At 42.0% G+C, this 18,861-nt stretch overlaps 1 protein-coding gene across 1 annotated transcript; it reads left to right on the top strand.

Moving 5' to 3' along the window:
- The first annotated feature begins 3,983 nt into the window (after positions 1-3,983).
- LOC103973220 (stem-specific protein TSJT1-like) lies at positions 3,984-5,341 on the top strand. Its single transcript, XM_065115371.1, has 4 exons — positions 3,984-4,408; positions 4,484-4,727; positions 4,813-4,933; positions 5,016-5,341. The coding sequence occupies exons 1-4, from the start codon at positions 4,167-4,169 to the stop codon at positions 5,201-5,203; spliced, it is 795 nt and encodes a 264-aa protein (XP_064971443.1). The 5' UTR covers positions 3,984-4,166; the 3' UTR covers positions 5,204-5,341.
- The last annotated feature ends 13,520 nt before the right edge of the window (positions 5,342-18,861 follow it).

Consider the following 18,861-nt stretch of genomic DNA (forward strand, 5'->3'; position numbering starts at 1 on the left):
AAGGTGTCATGGTACATAAGGCCTACACGTAAATGAAATCTCTTTGCAATAAGTCTTGCTTTATACTTATTAATGGACCCATCAAGATTTCGTTTGATATAAAAGACTCATTTGCACCCTATAAGATTTTAACTTGGATTGGATGAGACTAAGTCCCATGTACTATTCTATAATAAAACATTATATTCTTCATACTTTGCTACTCATTATTCGGAAATTTTTAAGGCTTTATTGACAATAAAAGGTTAAGAAATGAATTTTTGGGATTACTTTATAAAAATAAAGAAACATTTATTTGGTTTGAAGACTTAATTTTTGGATCTAGTAACCATCGGATGAATTGGTGTAGGGTCAATAACATCTCTAAGATGTGTTGAACAAGAAATAAAATAAGAGATATTATAACCAAATTTTGCTATGAATTCTTCGAATTCGTGATACTGTCGCAAGGTAACTCGAGGGACAAAATAACATATTATTCATTATGCACTACTAAGGAAAGACTTAATAGGTTTTGAATGGATAAAATGTTTGGATTGATGAGTAAGGTTGATGTTTTATGAGGTAACTCATGAATTTGAGGGATCCAATCAATAAAGTTATTGGAAGCTAGTATGGGTAAAAAAGAGTCAAGTAATTTATAAAGAAAAATATATTTCATAAAATCAATATAGCGATAAATAAAAATTCTTTTCATTGATAAATCAAAATATTTAAAGGCACTTTGATTAGTAGAATATCTAAGAAAGACACATAGTTTTGATCAAACTTTCAATTTATTATAGGTGTAAGTTTTTAATCATATATAATATAGACACCCAAAACATGTAATTTACTATAGTTACAAGTGGATCTAAATAGTTTTTTAAATGCTGAACTATGTTAAGAATTAGAGTGGGCATACGATTAATAAGATAAGTTGATATAACAAATGTATGAGACCAAAATTAAAGAGGTAAGGAAGCTTAGCAAAGAGTGTGGAACCAATTTGGACGATATACTGATGATAACGATCTACAATCTCATTATATTCAGAAATATGTGGAGGGGTAAGAAAATGAGAGATTCCATTGGTTTTAGAAAAATTAGCTTTTGAAATTCATTATTATTATTAGAGTAAAATAAAATAATAGATCATCGAAAGAACTTTTCAACAATAAGTTTGAACTTAGAAAAAATAATGAATACTTCATATTTTTGCTTCATAAAAAATAATTATATACACTTTGTGAAACAATCAATGGAAATAAAATAGCAGTTAAATTTATCGTAAGATTGTAATGGTGAAAGAGGCTGACTATATAAGTTCAAGAGGCTAATTACTTGTTAGAGAGGATTTAGAAAATGGAAAGTTATGCATTTTATTGTATTTTCATGAATTACATGAAAAAGAATGATAAGATAATGATGATAATAAGGTAAATTATAAGAATAAATAATATGATTTAGAACCTTAAAAAAAGATGAAATAAGTGATTGTGTTATTCTCAAATGGAGCCTTAGTGGTGGCCAAAGAAAAAATGAATTAAGATGAAGATGATACAACACTTGGCTACTTATAAATTTCATCTCTACTTAGTCCCTCCATAAGATATGCCCCCATATTAAGATAATTCATAATAAATAAAAAAGTATAAAAAATTAATTAAAATATTATTAGAATAACATAATTTGGAGATATATATTAGGTTCTTCTTGATATCAAAAACATAAAAAAAAAATCATAAAGTAAAAAAAAATTGAGGAAAAGGGATTATTTATAGAACTAGTATAATTTATTTTGAGATCTTTACCATCATCTATCATAATATCATTTGAACCATTATAATATGAATAAAGAGATACATTATTTAAGTCAAATATGACATGATGAGAAGCACTAGAATCTATAAGCTAATTTGATAAAGGTTGAAAGGATTGAGCAACAAAGTGGACATATGGTAATAAAAATCAGCTAAGTAGTGTAGTAGAATATATAGAATAAGGTGAATATGAAGGCTGAAATAACTATATGATATCTCATTTTCTGGAAAGAGAATATTAGTAAGGATATTATTGAAAAAAATAAATCATATTAAGATTATCATGATTCTATCAATATTTTGATAATATATTATCATGATTCTAAATCATAAAAATTATGAGAATATATTATTATGATTTCATCAATAATGAGGATCATGATCTCAATGTGGTCTCCTACATTATAAAATAATTTATGTGAATATTTTATATTTATTAATGATTGAGAAAATCATGTAATTATCATATTTTGTAATCTCTTTGTTGTTGAATTATTGCCCGGATTTGTTGATATGGTTCCATTAATAATATTGAATTATCATGTCATATTATTGCCATCAAAATGATTATTTAGATGGTTGCCTTGTTGGTTGTGGATCTTGTCTTTATTGTTAGAATTAACTTTGTTAGCAAGATTAACGGTGATAGAAGCAGCATCAGAAGCTGCTCACTTAATATAAGTATATCATGAAATTTTTTTAAAAGATATAAGACTATCACCAGCACGAATCGTAGTTGAGATTTTCTTGTAATCTAAACCAGGACCATTTTAATATATAAAAAATGATCTCTTCATCATCAAGAGGTATATGAGCCATAGCAAGTGCATTTGCTTTAGTTTTGATAGTTTGCATATAGTTAGAAATATATTTTTTGCTCTTAGAAAGGTTGAAGAGAGTTTCTCGAAATTGTATAAGGCGATCATCAGATTGGTTAGCATACATTATTGAAATCTTAAACCACACTTCATGAGAGGATTTTATAGAGACTACATAGAGAATAATTTGAGAAGATAGAGGTAATGATAGTACTTCTAAGAAGATTTTGATTAATCCAAAAAAATATGTTTAAGATTGACAATTTCAAGATTATTCATTCTAATCATTTGTGAAGGACAGTCATCTACGTAATCTATAACATCATAACCGATTGAAAGAGAATAAAATAGAATATATCATAAGGTATAATTTGTAGATGTAAGTTTGAGAGGGAACTTTGAAAAGAAAAGACTAGCTTAAGAGACATTATCAATCATATCAAAAAGTTGAGAAGAAAAGACCCTAAAGCAACTTAGAAAAAAAAAAGATTTACTAGAATATATAATTCAAGTACCATTAAAGAAATGATCAGCTTGAATTTTCATTGATAGTAGATATGAATTTATACACATAAAGAGAAATTATAAAATATGATAATTATATACTTTTTTTATTAATAATAAATATAAAATATTTATTTAAATTATTTCATAATATAGAAAATTATGTTGAGATCATAATTTTTATTATTGATAGAATCATGATAATATGTTATCATAAATTTATATAATTTAAAACTATAATAATATATTATCAAAATAGTAAAAATATCATGATAATATTGATTTTTTTAATAATATTTTTCCTAATAAAGCATAAAGCATGCAAGGACGCTGGGAAACATGAGAAGCGGTCAGTTCAGCAGCCGCCGCGTCGCGTGCGTACGAGACAACGCCGCATGTGCACATGCTCGAACCTTATCCGGAAATAGAAGGATCATAGGAGTTGTGACGTGGAGGGCCACGTGTTGCATACGTGGGTATGCGGTGATTTGATTTGGTGTGGTGCGCTTTTTGTCGAGACTCGATAATTTTCTGTGTTCCACAAAATACAAAAGAAATTTAATCACGTGGCATCCGAACATAGGATGCGCGATTACGGTGGGCCGGAAAGGGCATCGGTGTGTTGTATGTTCATCCTCCGTTTTGTCTGACCAGCCCAAATCGGATCTTTGTTAGGACGTGTCCAGCACTTGTAATAGTTTGGTCTACTCTAGATTTCATTCTCTGGAATTTGAGCAGTCATTTTACCGCCATAGGTTTCCAAGTCACGAGAGCAGGACCCTTATCCACGCAAGAAACCTTATCTTCTTCTTTCCTTCTCCGTGTGTTCAAACCATCCCAATAAAAAGGATGTGACGTCCTTCCCCAACTCGTATAAAATACCACAACCTTCCCATCCACAGCTCCATTCCAATCCTTTTTCCTGTGCTGCTATCGAAGCAATCCTCACTTTTTAACTTGCGTACCTTTATTCGATTCTTGGTATTGTTAGGTTTAGAGTTAAGAGAAGCAAAGAGGAAGAAGAGAGACCGAGAAAGTGAAGATGTTGGCCATCTTCCACAAGACCTTTGCCCACCCCCCTCAGGAGCTCAACTGTCCTGAGTCCACCTACGGCGGCCCTTCCAAGCCCGGCTACCGCCGGCGCCAACCCAAGAACCCTGATGAGATCCTCCGGGACTTCCACTCCGCCCACCACGCCCACTCCTTATGCGCCACCTTCAGCTGCGGCGCTGCCCTCGCCTGTCTCGGCCTTGACGCTCCCCATCCCTCCCTCCACCACCAGAGGTCCGTTTCTTCATATGCCTACATAACATTAGCATCACAAGTGTGTGTACGTGGCATAACTGTGTTGTGCTGCAGGTTGTTCTGTAGCTTTGATGAGGTATACTGCATGTTCGTGGGGAGCCTGAACAATCTGAGCTCTCTCATCAGGCAGTACGGGTTGTGCAGCAAATCGACCAACGAGGCGCTGCTGGTGATCCAGGCCTACCGTACTCTGCGCGACCGCGGTCCGTACCCCGCCGACCAGGTCCTCAAAGAGATCGCCGGCAGCTTCGCGTTCGTCGTCTACGACAACAAGACCGGTGCCGTCTTCGCCGCTCTGGTACGTACGTGCATTCGCACAATGTGCTCGACCTATTTAACGTGGCTACACGCACTTAACTTGGTCCTCATTCTCGATTGGCCAGAGCTCGGACGATCGCGTGCCACTGTACTGGGGCATCGCTGCGGATGGGTCGATTGTGATCTGTGATGATGTAGAAACCATGAAGGAAAGCTGCGGCAAATCTTACGCTCCGTTCCCTACTGGTATGGAGACAATCTCTATGGCTGTTGTTATAGGCGTATATAATATCTAACTTGAGATCGGCATGTGAACTGGTTGGTTCAGGGTGCATGTTCCACAGCGAGGGAGGGTTGAGGAGCTTCGAGCACCCAACGAGGAAGATGAGGACGATGCCGAGGGTGGACAGCGAGGGGGTGATGTGTGGCGCCAGCTTCAGGGTGGACACCTTCTCCAAGGTCAACACCATGCCCCGGGTGGGAAGCGCCTCCAACTGGGCCTCGTGGAATGACTGACTCCTACTGAGTCCGATCGGATGCTGGTGGTGTTTGTCTATGTACAGTCTCGGAGCTTCCGTTAAAATATAGTGTGTGAGAATTGTTGTATGATCCGTATCCCTGTCTGTTCATAATGGATCTGCATCTATCTCGGCATGATTGCTTCGTGAGTGCTGGATATATATATATATATATATATATATATTGAAAGTTATATTTAAAATTTTTTGGAAGTTATATTTAAAATCATACAAAAGTTGAACCTTTCTCATCGATAAATAAAAAATATACATAAAATCATCTCATATACCATAGTAGTCCTATAAAATTTTGAGAAATTTTGAAAATATCAAATTAAAAAAATCCTCTTGGCTATTTTATTGGAAAAATTTTTATTATTGGTTTTTTATCGGATAGTATTTTCCCTATTCATTTTTTTACTTGGGTCTTTTCTTACTTTGATAAAAATATTAGTAGACTTTTACTCGATCATAGATATTATTGAAAAAATAATTAATTATCATAAAATTTATAAAAAATAAAGAATAATATTAATCATCTTAGAATCATATTCTAGTAATCCTATCGAATTTTGAGTTAGTTCAATGGAAGTGAAAGGTACTCAAGTTACATTCTAGATTAAACGATGTTACACAGATTTAACAAATCTTAAAATTTGATAATTAGTTATTATAGAATCATCAAAAAAAATATTTAAAAATTATTTTAGGAGTTCTAGTGATTTTGTGAAAATCAATTTAGTAGAAGTTGATCAAGATAGTGATCGATGATAGAATCTATTCCAAAAAAATCTTTAATTTTTATATTTAATTATTATAAAATTTCATAAAAAAATACTAATCATCTTAGTAAAATTTAAGTTAGTATAGTAAAAATTAACCAAGTTATAGTGGAAATTAAACTAAGTTATCATATAGAGGATTTGATTAAAATTTTCATATCCCATAATTAGATACTGAATCAAATATTGATTAGATTCTATTTTGACCAAATAAACAGGTTCCAATGACATCAATAATATGTGTGAATTTTCGTCCCTTTTCTTTCAACTCTTTCATTGTATCTTTTTGCCGTTGCCTCCTCCTTGTCCTCCGATCCGATAGATTTGTTTAACGAGATCTATCTCGTCGTCATGACTTTGTTCTTTTATCTTTAGTCACGGATCTCCGTCCAGCAATCTCCACTCCCTCTTTATCGGATCTCCACCGTGACTCCCCACTGTTGTTACCCTTGCTGTCGCTGCCACTACAACCCCTCTCTTTCGTTCTAACAACCTCTCCTGTAGCCACAAACGTGCCTGCTAGTGTCCCCTGATGAATGCCCAGAGTCGATCAGCGACTCTGTTTTGTTTGGCTGCCACCTTTCCTTTAGTCGGTGAATACTGTTCGGATCTCCACGGATTGTCACGAACGCTCGTCGCGCACCCGCAACAACTCCGTTCAACGAATCGTTCGTCACTCTCATCTACATGTACAACTGCTTGGTAGCATGTTTTGTCTTGGTTTTGAGTCATTTTGCTTGTAAAAATGTAAGTTCGAACAAATTGCAGTGTTACAAAGTGACCGCTCACCGAACCGAGCAAAATAGCCCCAAACAACCCAAAACAGCTCCGTTTTCGTGTGCCACAGGCTGTTTTTTGCAGTCCGCCTTCGCTCACAAAACGTCAGCCATCTCAGCCCCTTGGAACCACCCAGGTGGCACAAGGCTGGATGGGCTTTGGTATAGTGTCGGGCGTTGAACAATCTTTCGCAAGTTCGCACGTTACCTTGATGGAAACTTGTTGTCGCGCCCGGCACCCAGTGAGCAGTTGTTTGTGGACTTGCAGCTGTTCGTTCAACCTTCTAAAGTTCTTATTTTCCCCCTCTCCCTCTTTTCTCTTATGCACGCAAGGTGCTCACTGAATTGCTTGTAAAGCTTTCACTTTTCGCGAGACGTCGGGACTTGTCCGTCGCTCGTTCTTCGAACTAATCAACTTTCTCTTTTTACAGGTCCTTCAAGACCTGCGAGAGGTTGCAAGTGGGCTGATCTTTGCAGACGCAAATTGCAAAGGTGAAGCGTGACTTAGGCAATGCGAGCTAAGTTCACGTCTTTGCCGCAAGGGTGCTTCGCAACTTAGGCAACGCAAGCTAAGTTCGCGTCTTTACCGCAAGGGTGCCTTACGCCTTAGGCAATTCCAGCTAAGGCCGTGACATTGTGGTATCAGAGCGGGCAAGCACTTCAAGCGAGCAGCGAAGGAACTTCGCAACTTCACCATGGCAAAGCATCGTGGCAAATCAAGCAAGACGGGGCAAGCCGAACCCTTACCCCAAGCAACTGCAGGTGGGCTGCATGTGCACACTCGCTCTCATGCTGTTGGAGCCGCTCAAGAGGATCGTGATAGCGAACATGATGAGCGAGAAGTTAGTTACTCTCTGCGAGCGGAGGAGGCGCAATCTGGAGTGCCAACCGAGAAAAAGAGTCACAAGGAGAGACTCACAATGGCGGAAACCCACTTATATATTCTTGAAGTGAGCTTGGAGGAACTCTACCATGGCCAACAAAGGCTTGTTGGAGTAGAGAGCTCGCAATAAGAAGTAGAGTCCAAGATCAACAAGGTTGAGGCCCTAGTCGATCGATTGTCAGATGACACCAAAGACTCTGTACAACACTTGCAAGAAGTTGTGGCGAAACTCACTTCGAGGGTGACCATGCTCACAAGAGTGCTAAATGCGGGAGGAAGCAACACCCACATTGCGCTACCACAAAACTTGAGGGCACCCGAGCCTCATGGTTATGGAGGGGCCAGATATGCCAAAGAACTCGAGAATTTTCTATTCGACATGGAACAATAATTTCGAGCTACGAGGCCTGATTCTGAAGAAACCAAAGTTTCCATAGCAACCATGTATCTGAATGGAGATACAAAACTTTGGTGGAGAACCCGTTGGGAGGAGATCCAACAAGGTCGGTGTCGAGTTGAGACATGGGAGGAATTGAAGTGGGAGTTGAGAACTCAGTTCCTATTGGAGAACACCGAGTTTGTTGCAAGAAGGAAGTTGAGACAACTACGCCAAAATACTTCCATCTGAGACTACATGAAGCAATTTTCTACGCTAATGCTGGACATCCAACACATGTCCGAGAAGGATAAGTTGTTTACCTTCCTTGATAGTTTGAAGCCATGGGCGCAATAAGAACTACATCGAAGGAATGTCTCCGATTTGATCGGGGCAATTATTGCTACAGAAAGGCTCACCGACTTCATTTCCTCTAAAGACCCGAGAAGAAGGAAATAATCTTCAAGCAATCGCCCTCCAAAATATTCTTGAGGGATGGAGCTCGAGGGCGAACAAAAGAAGAAGGGTTCCCACAAAGGACCATGCGCGAAAGGCAAGGCTCCGAAACCTGACGGATGCTTCTTGTACGGAGGGTCGCACATGGTGAGTGAGTTCCCACAAAAACAGGCACTCAATGCTTTAATAGCCTCCATTCATCCCCCCCCAAATCGGACAAGGGCAAGGTTGTTGCTCTTAGTTCGAGTAGTTATGAAGCCAGCAGCGACGATGAGGAGTCGCAAGGACCCCGGATGGGAGCGATGCATTTGTTGAATGATATGCGGGGTCAAGTAGGGGAGAACACAAAGACCAAGCTACAAAAAGCAGGAAGTGGTGAGCTGATATACGTAGACATCAAGCTAAATAGCCAAACAATCCGTGCAATAGTGGATATGGGTGCTACCCACAACTTCATTGCCGATCGAGAAACAAAGCGACTTGGGTTGATCTTGGAGAAGAGCCCAAGTCGAATGAAGGCGGTGAATTCGGAGGCCAGGAGAATCTCCGGGTTGGCAAAGGGGTTTTCATTAAGATCAGAACATGGAGCGAGAACACCAACATGATGGCAGTTTCATTGGACGACTTCTAAGTGATTCTTGGAATGGAGTTCATGCACACGGCGAAGTTGGTGCCAATGTCGTTCCTAAACTCTTTGTGTATGATGGGAGGTGACGACCCCACATGGTTCCCGTCTCTCGGAGAGGAACCAAGGAACCCCAACATATATCAGCATTGCAACTGAAGAAAGGGGTGCGAAAAAGTGAATTAATATTCATGGCTGCTATGAAGCTAGAGCCACTCGATGAGAAGGCCATTCAAGAACCTGCTGCAGTGGCGAACGTCCTGAAAGAGTTCATTGACGTTATGTCACCCGAGTTGCCAAAGACTCTTCCACCATGTAGAGGCGTAGATCACAACATCAAGCTAGAGCCAGGAGTGAAGCCTCCAGTGATACCACCCTACCGCATGCCCCCACCAGAGTTGGCAGAACTCAGGAAGCAATTAGGTGAACTACTAAGTGGTGGTCTTATCCATAGCTCTAAAGCACAATTCGGAGCTCCAATTCTCTTCTAGAAGAAACAAGATGGGAGCCTCTGACTATGCATCGATTACCGAGCCTTAAATAAAGTGACAGTGAAGAACAAGTATCCTATCCCGCTCATCACGGACTTGTTCGACCAGTTGGGCAAATCCAAGTATTTCTCAAAACTCGACCTTAGGTCGGGGTATTGGTAGGTGCGCATTGTTGAAGGCGATGAAGCGAAAACTACCTGTGTGACTAGGTACAGAGCGTTTGAGTTCTTGGTGATGCCTTTCAGCTTAACCAACTCTCCGGCCACGTTCTACACTTTCATAAATCAACTGTTCAAGGAGTATTTGGATAAGTTCATGGTCATCTACTTGGATAATATCGTCGTCTACAGTCAAATACTCGAGGAGCAGGTCAAGCACATTCGGACAATTTTCAAGGTTCTCAAGGAGAACACTTTGTTCGTGAAAAGGGAGAAATGTTATTTTGCCCAAACGGAGATCTTATTCTTGGGGCATCGAATCGGTGATGGTTCTATTTGGATGGACAAATCAAAAGTGTAAGCGGTTGCGGAATGACGAACTCCAAAGAAGGTGCCAGAGTTGAGATGCTTCCTTGGTTTCGTCAACTACTATCGATGCTTCATAACGGGGTATTCAAAGCGTGCAACTCCACTGACGAAGTTGTTAAATAAGGAGCAGCCTTGGAAGTGGTCTGACAAATATGAAATAGCATTCCAAGATCTGAAGGCTACTGTTCTGGAAGAACCGGTGCTCAAATTGTCGGACTATGGAGAGCCTTTTGAAGTTCATACAAATGTTTCAGACTTCACTATTGGGGGAGTACTCATGCAGGAGGGTCATCCGGTGGCCTACGAGAGTCGCAAGCTCAACGAGATTGAGCGGCGGTATTCAGTGCACGAGAAAGAGATGACAGTGGTGATCCATTGTGTATGAGTTTGGCGACACTACCTTCTTGGATCGCGATTTGTGCTAAGGACAAACAACATCGCTCTAAGCTATTTCCAAACGCAGAAGAAACTTTCCCCAAAGCAAGCACGATGGTAGGACTTCCTGGCTGAATTTGATATAGCAATGGAGTACAGGCCTGGAAAGGCAAATGTCGTGACCGATGCATTGAGTCGGAAAGTGGTACACGTGAATGCCGTACAATTAGAGGGCAGAGGCCAAGCAAGTCAGTTGCACTCCAACTTCCTTTCCAGGATCAGGGATGGACTGTATAGTGACCTCTAAGCAGTTATCCTGATACAGCTCATCAAAGAAGGCAAGACATGATGATTTTGGGTCCAGGAGGGACTCGTGTACACAAAAGGGAATAAGGTTTATGTTTCTCGAGTGGACAATTTGAGGCGTGAACTCTTAAGAGAGTGTCACGATTCCCTTTGAGTTGGACACCCAGGTATTCACCAAATGTTAGCTCTCGTGGAGAGGGCCTTCTACTGGCCGAAGATGGGGACTGATGTGGAGGAATATGTTCGAACGTGCCTCACTTACCAATAAGACAAGGCGGAGCAGCGAAAACCGGTGGGACTTTTGGAGCCGTTGCCCGCACCAGAAAGGCCGTGGGAGAGCATTTCCTTGGACTTCATTTCAAGCTTGCCACTAGTAGGGAGACTCGGATCGATACTCGTGGTAGTCAATCGATTTTCAAAGTATGCAACTTTCATTGCTGCTCCCCTACACTATTCAGCAGAGGAGGCGGCCAAGCTGATGATAAAGGATGTGGTGAAGTATTGGGGAGTCCTGCACAATATCATCAGTGATCGAGATGCTCGGTTCCTGGGACGATTCTGGACCGAGCTATTCAAATTGTTGGGATCCAAGTTATACTTCTCCACAAGCCTCCACCGCTAGACGGATGGCCAAACCGAAAGGATAAACTCGCTCCTAGAGCAATATCTTCGGTACTACGTGAGTGCCAACCAACGAGATTGGGTGAAGTTGTTGGACATTGCCCAATTCTCCTACAACTTGCAGTAAAGCTCTGCGTCCAACAAGAGCCCCTTCAAGTTCATTACAGGACAACAACCGTCAACTCCTCACACCATGGAAATTGGGTATACTGGGAGTAGTTCGTCAACCTATCACTTCGCCAAGGAGTGGCACTGAAATGCAGATATTGCATGGGCTTACTTGGAGAAGGCGGCAAAAAGGATGAAGAAGTGGGCAGACTTAGGAAGACGACCGCAAGAGTTCAAGGTCGACGATTTGGTGTTAGTAAAGCTCCAACTAGCATTGCTCCAATTCTTTAGGAACAAAGTCCATAAAGGATTGGTGCGCAAGTATGAAGGGCCCTTTCCAATTATCAACAAGGTAGGCAACGTCTCCTACAAGTTGCATCTGCCGGCGTAGTTCAAAATTTACAACATTCTTCATGCTAGTAACCAAAAGCCTACCACTCGGTAAGATGCTTCCCGAAGTGTTCCAACTCGGCTACCCCCCACCAGAGTCTCCTACGAGAAGTGAGTTGAAACTATTTTAGCGGATCGCAAGATAAAGCTACCTAATGGAGCTGAGCAGACCGAGTACTTGGTGAAGTGGCGAAAGCTTCCCCGAACTGAAGCTAGTTGAGAGCCCGAAGATGCCCTATGACATGAAGAAACAATTATCAACAACTATCAACAAGCGTCGATAAGGGCGTCGATAGTTTAAGTGGGGGAGAATGTCACGAACAGTCGTCGCACACCCGTAACAACTCCGTTCAACGAACCGTTCGTCACTCTCATCTACATGTATAGCTGCTTGGCAACATATTTTGTCTTGGTTTTGAATCATTTTGCTTGTAAAAATATAAGTTTGAACAAGTTGCAGCACTATAAAGCGATCGCTCACCGAACCGAGCAAAACAGCCCCAAAATAACCCAAAACAGCTCCGTTTTCATGTACCACAGGCTATTTTCTATAGTCAACCTCCGCTCACAAAATATCAGCCATCTCAGCCCCTTGGCACCACCTAGGTGGCACAAGGCTAGATGGAGCTTTGGTATAGTATCAGGCATTGAATAATCTTTCATAAGTTCGCACGTTACCTTAACGGGAACTTGTTGACGCGCCCGGCACTCGGTGAGCAACTGTTTATGGACTTACAATTGTTTGTTCAACCTTTTAAAGTCCTTGTTTTCCCCCTCTCCCACTTTTCTCTTGTGCACGCAAGGTGCTCACTGAATTGCTTATAAAGCTTCCTCTTTTCGCGAGATGTCGGGACTTGTCCGTTGCTTGTTCTTCGAACTAATTAACTTTCTCTTTTTATAGGTCATTCGGGACCTGCGAGAGGTTGCAAGTGGGCTGATCTTTGCGGACGCAAATCGCAAGGGCGAAGCATGACTTAGGCAACACAAGCTAAGTTCACGTCTTTGCCGCAAGGGTGCCTCGCGACTTAGGCAACGCAAGCTAAGTTCGCGTCTTTGCCGCAAGGGTGCCTCACGCCTTAGGCAATTCCAGCTAAGGCCGCGACAGGACATCATTGATCGTTGACTTTGTTTTGTTCGATCGTGGTCGTCACTGCTACCTTTGGTCGGACGTGATTATTGTTTTGTTCCCCGATTATTGATCCCGTATTGGTCGCCCACAATGTCATGGACAAAATTCTAAACAGGATGTTTGATGTAATGCTTATGTATGTCCGTGTCTCTTGGTTTGTTCATGCTTTGCACAGCATATAAAGGGACGGTCGAAGGCTTAACATCCCCATTTTAGTTGGGTTTGGTGGCTATTTTAGGCTTATAAATAAATGTTGTATCATGTGAACACTTGTGAGAGAACTCGGTCTGTAGTGGACCATTTTGACCCTTAGTTGTATAACCGTTCAGAGCTTGTAAAGTCTATTTATAATTTACATTATCTATGAAGTGTTTCCTAAAATGTTTGTTTATGGATCCCGAGTGAGACGCTTTCTCTAACCCGTTCTCTCTTTTGTAGGTCTTAAGGGACCATGGAAGGTTTTGGGGAGGCTGACCTTTGCGGACGCACACACAAGGGTGCCGCATGACTTAGGCAAAACTAGCTAACTCCATAACATATGGTATCAGAGCGGGATAAGCACTTAAAGAAACACTTGGCATGCAAATGTGGGGGACCTAGCCGGGCTGCGTTGAGGGCAGTCAGCACACGCACAATCGTTTGGGGGAAAACAGGCATAGAGATGTAGGGAAAAGGAGTCGTTCGGAGGAGCGGACATCTAAGATTGGCATTCAGAGGAATGGCCAACCCTTCGCGTAAGAGGAACCATGAGAACAAGCAAGCTTGGAAGAATGCGCAACGCATAAAGGTTGGGATGGTTGAGTTCGAGCTACGGCTCGACGTTGACAACTATACTTGATGGTGCTCAAGGCAAGCGAGGCACTTAGTAAAGGATGAGACTATGCAAGGTGAAATGGGTTGCTCAGCGACCGAAAGAGTTGTGCAAAACTCACAGAGGTGAGGGGAATTGCTAACTCGAAGAATTCGGTACTCATGCAAGGGTTTTGTATGCGAACGATGGAATGTTTGTGACCATCCCAAAGCAATCGAAACTCGGTGCCATTGAGCATTGAAACTTTCTCTTCGACATGAGAAGGATACATCCGTAAGAGGCTGAAGTGTGCAGTGAGTTCAGCATATTGCTAGGCCTTGAGTGGTGTAGCAGGGACTGTATTGACGTGGAGTCACAATCTAGCAAGTGCGTTTGTAGGCGGCAGAACAATGCATAGTTTGTTTAGCAAATCGGAGTAGTCCAAGGGGATGGTGGTCTTTGAAACTTTCAGAGGGAAGGAAACAAAGAGAGATGTTGCTCCAACGGGATAGATATCCAGGAGGGATAAGTCCTGGCTCTTTAGAAGGAGAATCATATGCAATAGACCATACATGTTAAGGAGGAGTACCTCAAAAACAACAACTCCACGAAGCTCAATAGACTAAGCGAGCAACGAGGAGTCATCGCATAATCTCACTTGAGAAGACATTGGTGGATGCATTGCGAGATTAAGTGGGGGAGCGACCTAAAGCAACACAAATAAAGGCACACTTGGAGTCGATATAGAGATCAGACTCAATGGAGGGCTGACCCGTGAAATGGTAGGCACGAGGGCCACCATCAACTCAATGCAAAATGAGGAGCGGAGCAACTTGGGTGTAACTTAGCGAAGTACCTAAGCCACATGAAGGGAGCCAGCATAGAAGATAAAACAAGGAGCGGAGGCACAAAGCTTTCCTTGGACAGAGTTCAAGGACATAAACTCTTGTAGAGGCAAGAGCAGGATTATGTTGTTCTATGGGTCCTTTATTCTGATGGAGCAGACTTATCTTGCATAGTGCCAAAGACTAAGGGAGCTTCTGGGTATATGCACCTTATCTCGAAGAAGCATTTGATAGATGAACTAAGGTGACTCAACTTGTGGAGGCGAAGTTGAGTTCAGAAGGCCTTGACACGGGGTAAGAGGACGCGGATGCAGGTACTCTTGAAGAATATGCCACAGTGTCATTCAAGTTACCATGAAGGAAGCGATTTGTAGTGGAGATTGTGCTGGTAGGGGCAAAGGCCTAGGATCCAGACAATGGTGCACCATTTTCAACGAAGTCGGTAGACTTCGGAAGCTACTAGGCGATGGACTGTCCTAGAGTGGTGCTTCATCTAGGTGTGACCCAAGAGCGAGTGGATAAAGGTCAATTGTCAAAGGAGTGAACAAAATCGAAGGTGGAAGAGACCCTGCGATGTATTGGCAGAGGCGACATATGTTGAATCTCGGATTTTGATGATGAAGTCAATTGTCATTTGTTATCTAATCCATATATTGAGATAAGTGTGCAGGATTAACTACGATGGAAGTAAGACATGCAGCAAGAGTTATGCCGGAGTCAAGACCATGATCACGTTGGGGGTTCGAGAGTTCGACGGAAGTCCGGACGGTCGTCGGAGGTTCTGCGAGAATAAATCCGAGAAGTCCAAGAGCTTGCTAAAGAAGCTCATCGGAACTCGCCAAGTGGACCATCGCAAGTCCAGGAGTTTGCCGGAAGTCCACCGGAGCATCACGGAAGGTTCATCGGATGTTCGCCAGAAGCTCGCCGAAAGAAGCGATTGACGCACCGAAACAAGTTGCAGTAAATGTCTTAAGAAATATCATAGTTGGCATGTAGATTAAGTTAGGAATAGGAGGTGATCCCATTAACTTAATTTGGGGGTAATTGGGCCCTTGACAGACCTAAATTGGGCCGAATGGATCAGCCCATTCGGACCTAGATTTCCTAGCTAGCGGTGGCACCGCCTGGGTCGGTGGTGGCATCGTCTGGGTCGGTGGTGACATCGCCTGGGTCAGTGGTGGCACCGCCCAGGAGCTCAGTCTCCTAGGAAAGCTTGGCGGTTCAACCACCCAGTCAGGTGGTGGCACCGCCTGGGCTCAGTCTCTAAGCAAGACTGGGTGGTGGAATCGCCTCAATCAGGCGGTGGCACCGCCAGAGCTCGGTCTCCGAGCTCTGTCAGGCGGTTGTACTACCCAATCTGGAGGTAGTACCGCCAAGACCCCGGAAATCCGGGAGATGACATTTTTGAGCTTCAAATTCAAACTAGTTTGGGGCCTATATAAACCCCACCCTTTCCTGTATGAAAGGGCACCGAAAATCTAATCTTACTATGTGATTTTTAGAGCTTAAAAGTGTTGTAAAGACTAGAAGTTTTCCTCCATCTTTTCTTCCAAGTTTTGATCTTTCAAGATAGGAGAGAAAATTCTGTAAGGGTTAGTCTCCTAAGCTCGTCAAAAGGAGTGAAACTGTAAAAGGGTGGTTGGCGTTCGCCTATTGAAGGAAGGCCTCTAGTGGACATCGGTGACCTTATCGGAGGAGGAAGCCAAAAGTGGATGTAGGTTAAGATTGACCGAACCACTCTAAATCTCGATTTGCATTTACTTTATGTTCTCTATCTTAACTGCAAACTGCCTCCATAGCTTTACTTTAACTGCACTTCGCTTAATCTAAGTTAAAGCAATTTTTGAATCAGCTTTCTTATCGAAATCGTTTTTATCGTACGAACGTCATTTTAAATCGTTGAAAGTTTTTCGCTTCACTAATTCACCCCCCCCCCCCCTCTTAGTACTCTTGATCCTAACAACATATGGAGGAATCACAACTCGAGTTCATCCCATAAGGGTCATAATGCAATGGAGATGTCACTAGGTGGTGACATGGTGCAGCGGATCGTGGTGGAACAGTTCGTGGCAATGCAATACACACGAATATAGTCCCATGAGAGATTATATCATACAGAGGTATGATTGGGAGCTATTGGGAGCTCCACTTTAGTAAATAACACAATGGCAAGAAGGGCTATGGATTCAAGGAGTGAAGGCTATGGTACCATAGAAGTGAGTCTTCCGTGCGTGCATCGAGTTTTGCATTGGATGAAAACCTTGGTTATCAGCATATAGGGGCTATGTTCCACTGAGGAAAAAGTTCGAATACAAGTACCAGTGAGTCCTATGGGAGGGACTTGATCATGCAGAAGTATGATCGAAGCAGTTGGAGAGTAGGACTGCTCTAGAGCCCATATTCGCTTAAGGGAGCCCGGCAAGTCAAAGGATAAGGTCGAGTAAGCAAACGTTGCTACCAAGGAAGCTAAGGAGAGCAGAATCGGTGCGAACCCTACAACATGATGGCAGAGGCTATGCATGAGAGTTGTAGTCTGTCTTTCCATCGACCAAGGAGAATTGCTTGGAGAACACAAAGGTGTTAAAACAAGGGGTCGAAAGGGGCGAGGAAGCGATGATGAGTCCAGAGGGACTTAGCTACCCAAAATCAAGCATCAGTTAGAATAAATGTGGACTCAAAGAAGTGCCACAGATATATATCTACTGATTGTGAAGAAAAGAGATGTAGATGTGAGGCAATGGATAGTAGGGCCATGGGCATGGCAGTGCCATGGTATCGTAGAGGCGGAACTTCCATGAAAGTCATTGATCCCTTGCTCTCATAAAGGGAGTGCGCTTTATTGTGAAAGGGGTCATGGAGGTGGAGCATGTAGAGGCAAAATCCAAATACCAAGACAAGACTGAAGGGTAGAGGCTAAGGAACTTCGTAAGACCGGTGTCAACGAGCTTCTCATCAAGATAGCCGAAAGTGAAGGACTTCGGGTCGTGCAAGAGTGCATAACCAAGGAACGAAGTAGGCAGTACGCGGTGCTATACCTTTGCTACTCAGTGGAGTAGGTGGCAAGGTTGATGGAGAAGATGATACAATCCCAGAGGCGGCCAAAACTATTAGAGACTTACTCCAAGTTAGGGTGAAAACTTTATACATTTCAGAAGTTCGATGGCATTGAGAAGGTGAATTACAATAGCCAACTCAATGCAAGGAGTGCAAACACTTCGAGTGCTTCGAAAGTTCAAGTAAAGAGCAGGCGAAGGTCAGTAACCAGCTCAATGCATGGAGTACAACCCTTGAGGAGGCGGGCGAAGTCAAATAACCATTGCCTTCTCAACTCTTAAGAGAATGGGTGAAACCGAGTACCACAATTATCTTATCTATCCAGTAGAGAAGCTCTGCACAGATTCAAAGACCCTTCGAAGATAATGGAAGACAATAGTTATCAAATCATCACTAATGGTGATCAGTGCTACTGAGAGTAGATTATCCACTTCATTTTCCAACAGAATGCCAATCGAAAGTGGAAGTGATGCGAATCTACTTGGAAGTGATAACTAAATGAAAGAAGAGTTGATAGGCAAATTTTGTGAAGGAATGACTTAAAACTTTATAAGTTTGTGAGGCGATGCTCGTTAAAGCTCCAACAAGCATCTACATAGTTCATGCAGTATGAGAAATTTGAGAAACTAGCACATAGTAAGGATGGTTTTTTTCTTTCATTGGAGGATCCATAGGAACCAACAAGGATCAACACAACTCAATTAACCCCACCGAGTTGAAGCAGCATGGTGGATCAAAAGTTTGACTACTCAACAACAGCAGCAGAGAGCAACTAGGAACCAAGAGGTGCATTGTAGCTGGAGTAGAAGATTGAAGACTCAGCAAAGGTGAGGAATTATAGTGTCGACAAAGGCTTCGACGAGGATGTCAAAGGAATAAGTGGGGGAGAATGTCACAGACAAAATTCTAAACAGGATGTTTGATGTAATGCTTATGTATATCCGTGTCTCTTGATTTGTTCATGCTTTGCACAGCATGTAGAGGGACGATCAAAGGCTTAACAACCCTATTTTAGTTGGGTTTGGTGGTCATTTTAGGCTTGTAAATAAAGGTTGTGTCATGTACACACTTGTAAGAGAACTCAGTCTATAGTGGACCATTTTGACCCTTTGTTGTGTAATC

This window comes from Musa acuminata, chromosome BXJ2-7, assembly GCF_036884655.1.
Source record: "Musa acuminata AAA Group cultivar baxijiao chromosome BXJ2-7, Cavendish_Baxijiao_AAA, whole genome shotgun sequence".
Taxonomy (NCBI): Eukaryota; Viridiplantae; Streptophyta; class Magnoliopsida; order Zingiberales; family Musaceae; genus Musa; species Musa acuminata.

Excerpts from the sequence above, each read along its gene's own strand:
- LOC103973220 (XM_065115371.1), top strand. The coding sequence starts at position 4,167 with ATGTTGGCCATCTTCCACAAGACCTTTGCCCACCCCCCTCAGGAGCTC. Across the intron at positions 4,728-4,812 it reads GTGCCGTCTTCGCCGCTCTG|AGCTCGGACGATCGCGTGCC; the intron begins GTACGTACGTGC and ends TCGATTGGCCAG. Across the intron at positions 4,934-5,015 it reads TTACGCTCCGTTCCCTACTG|GGTGCATGTTCCACAGCGAG; the intron begins GTATGGAGACAA and ends TGGTTGGTTCAG.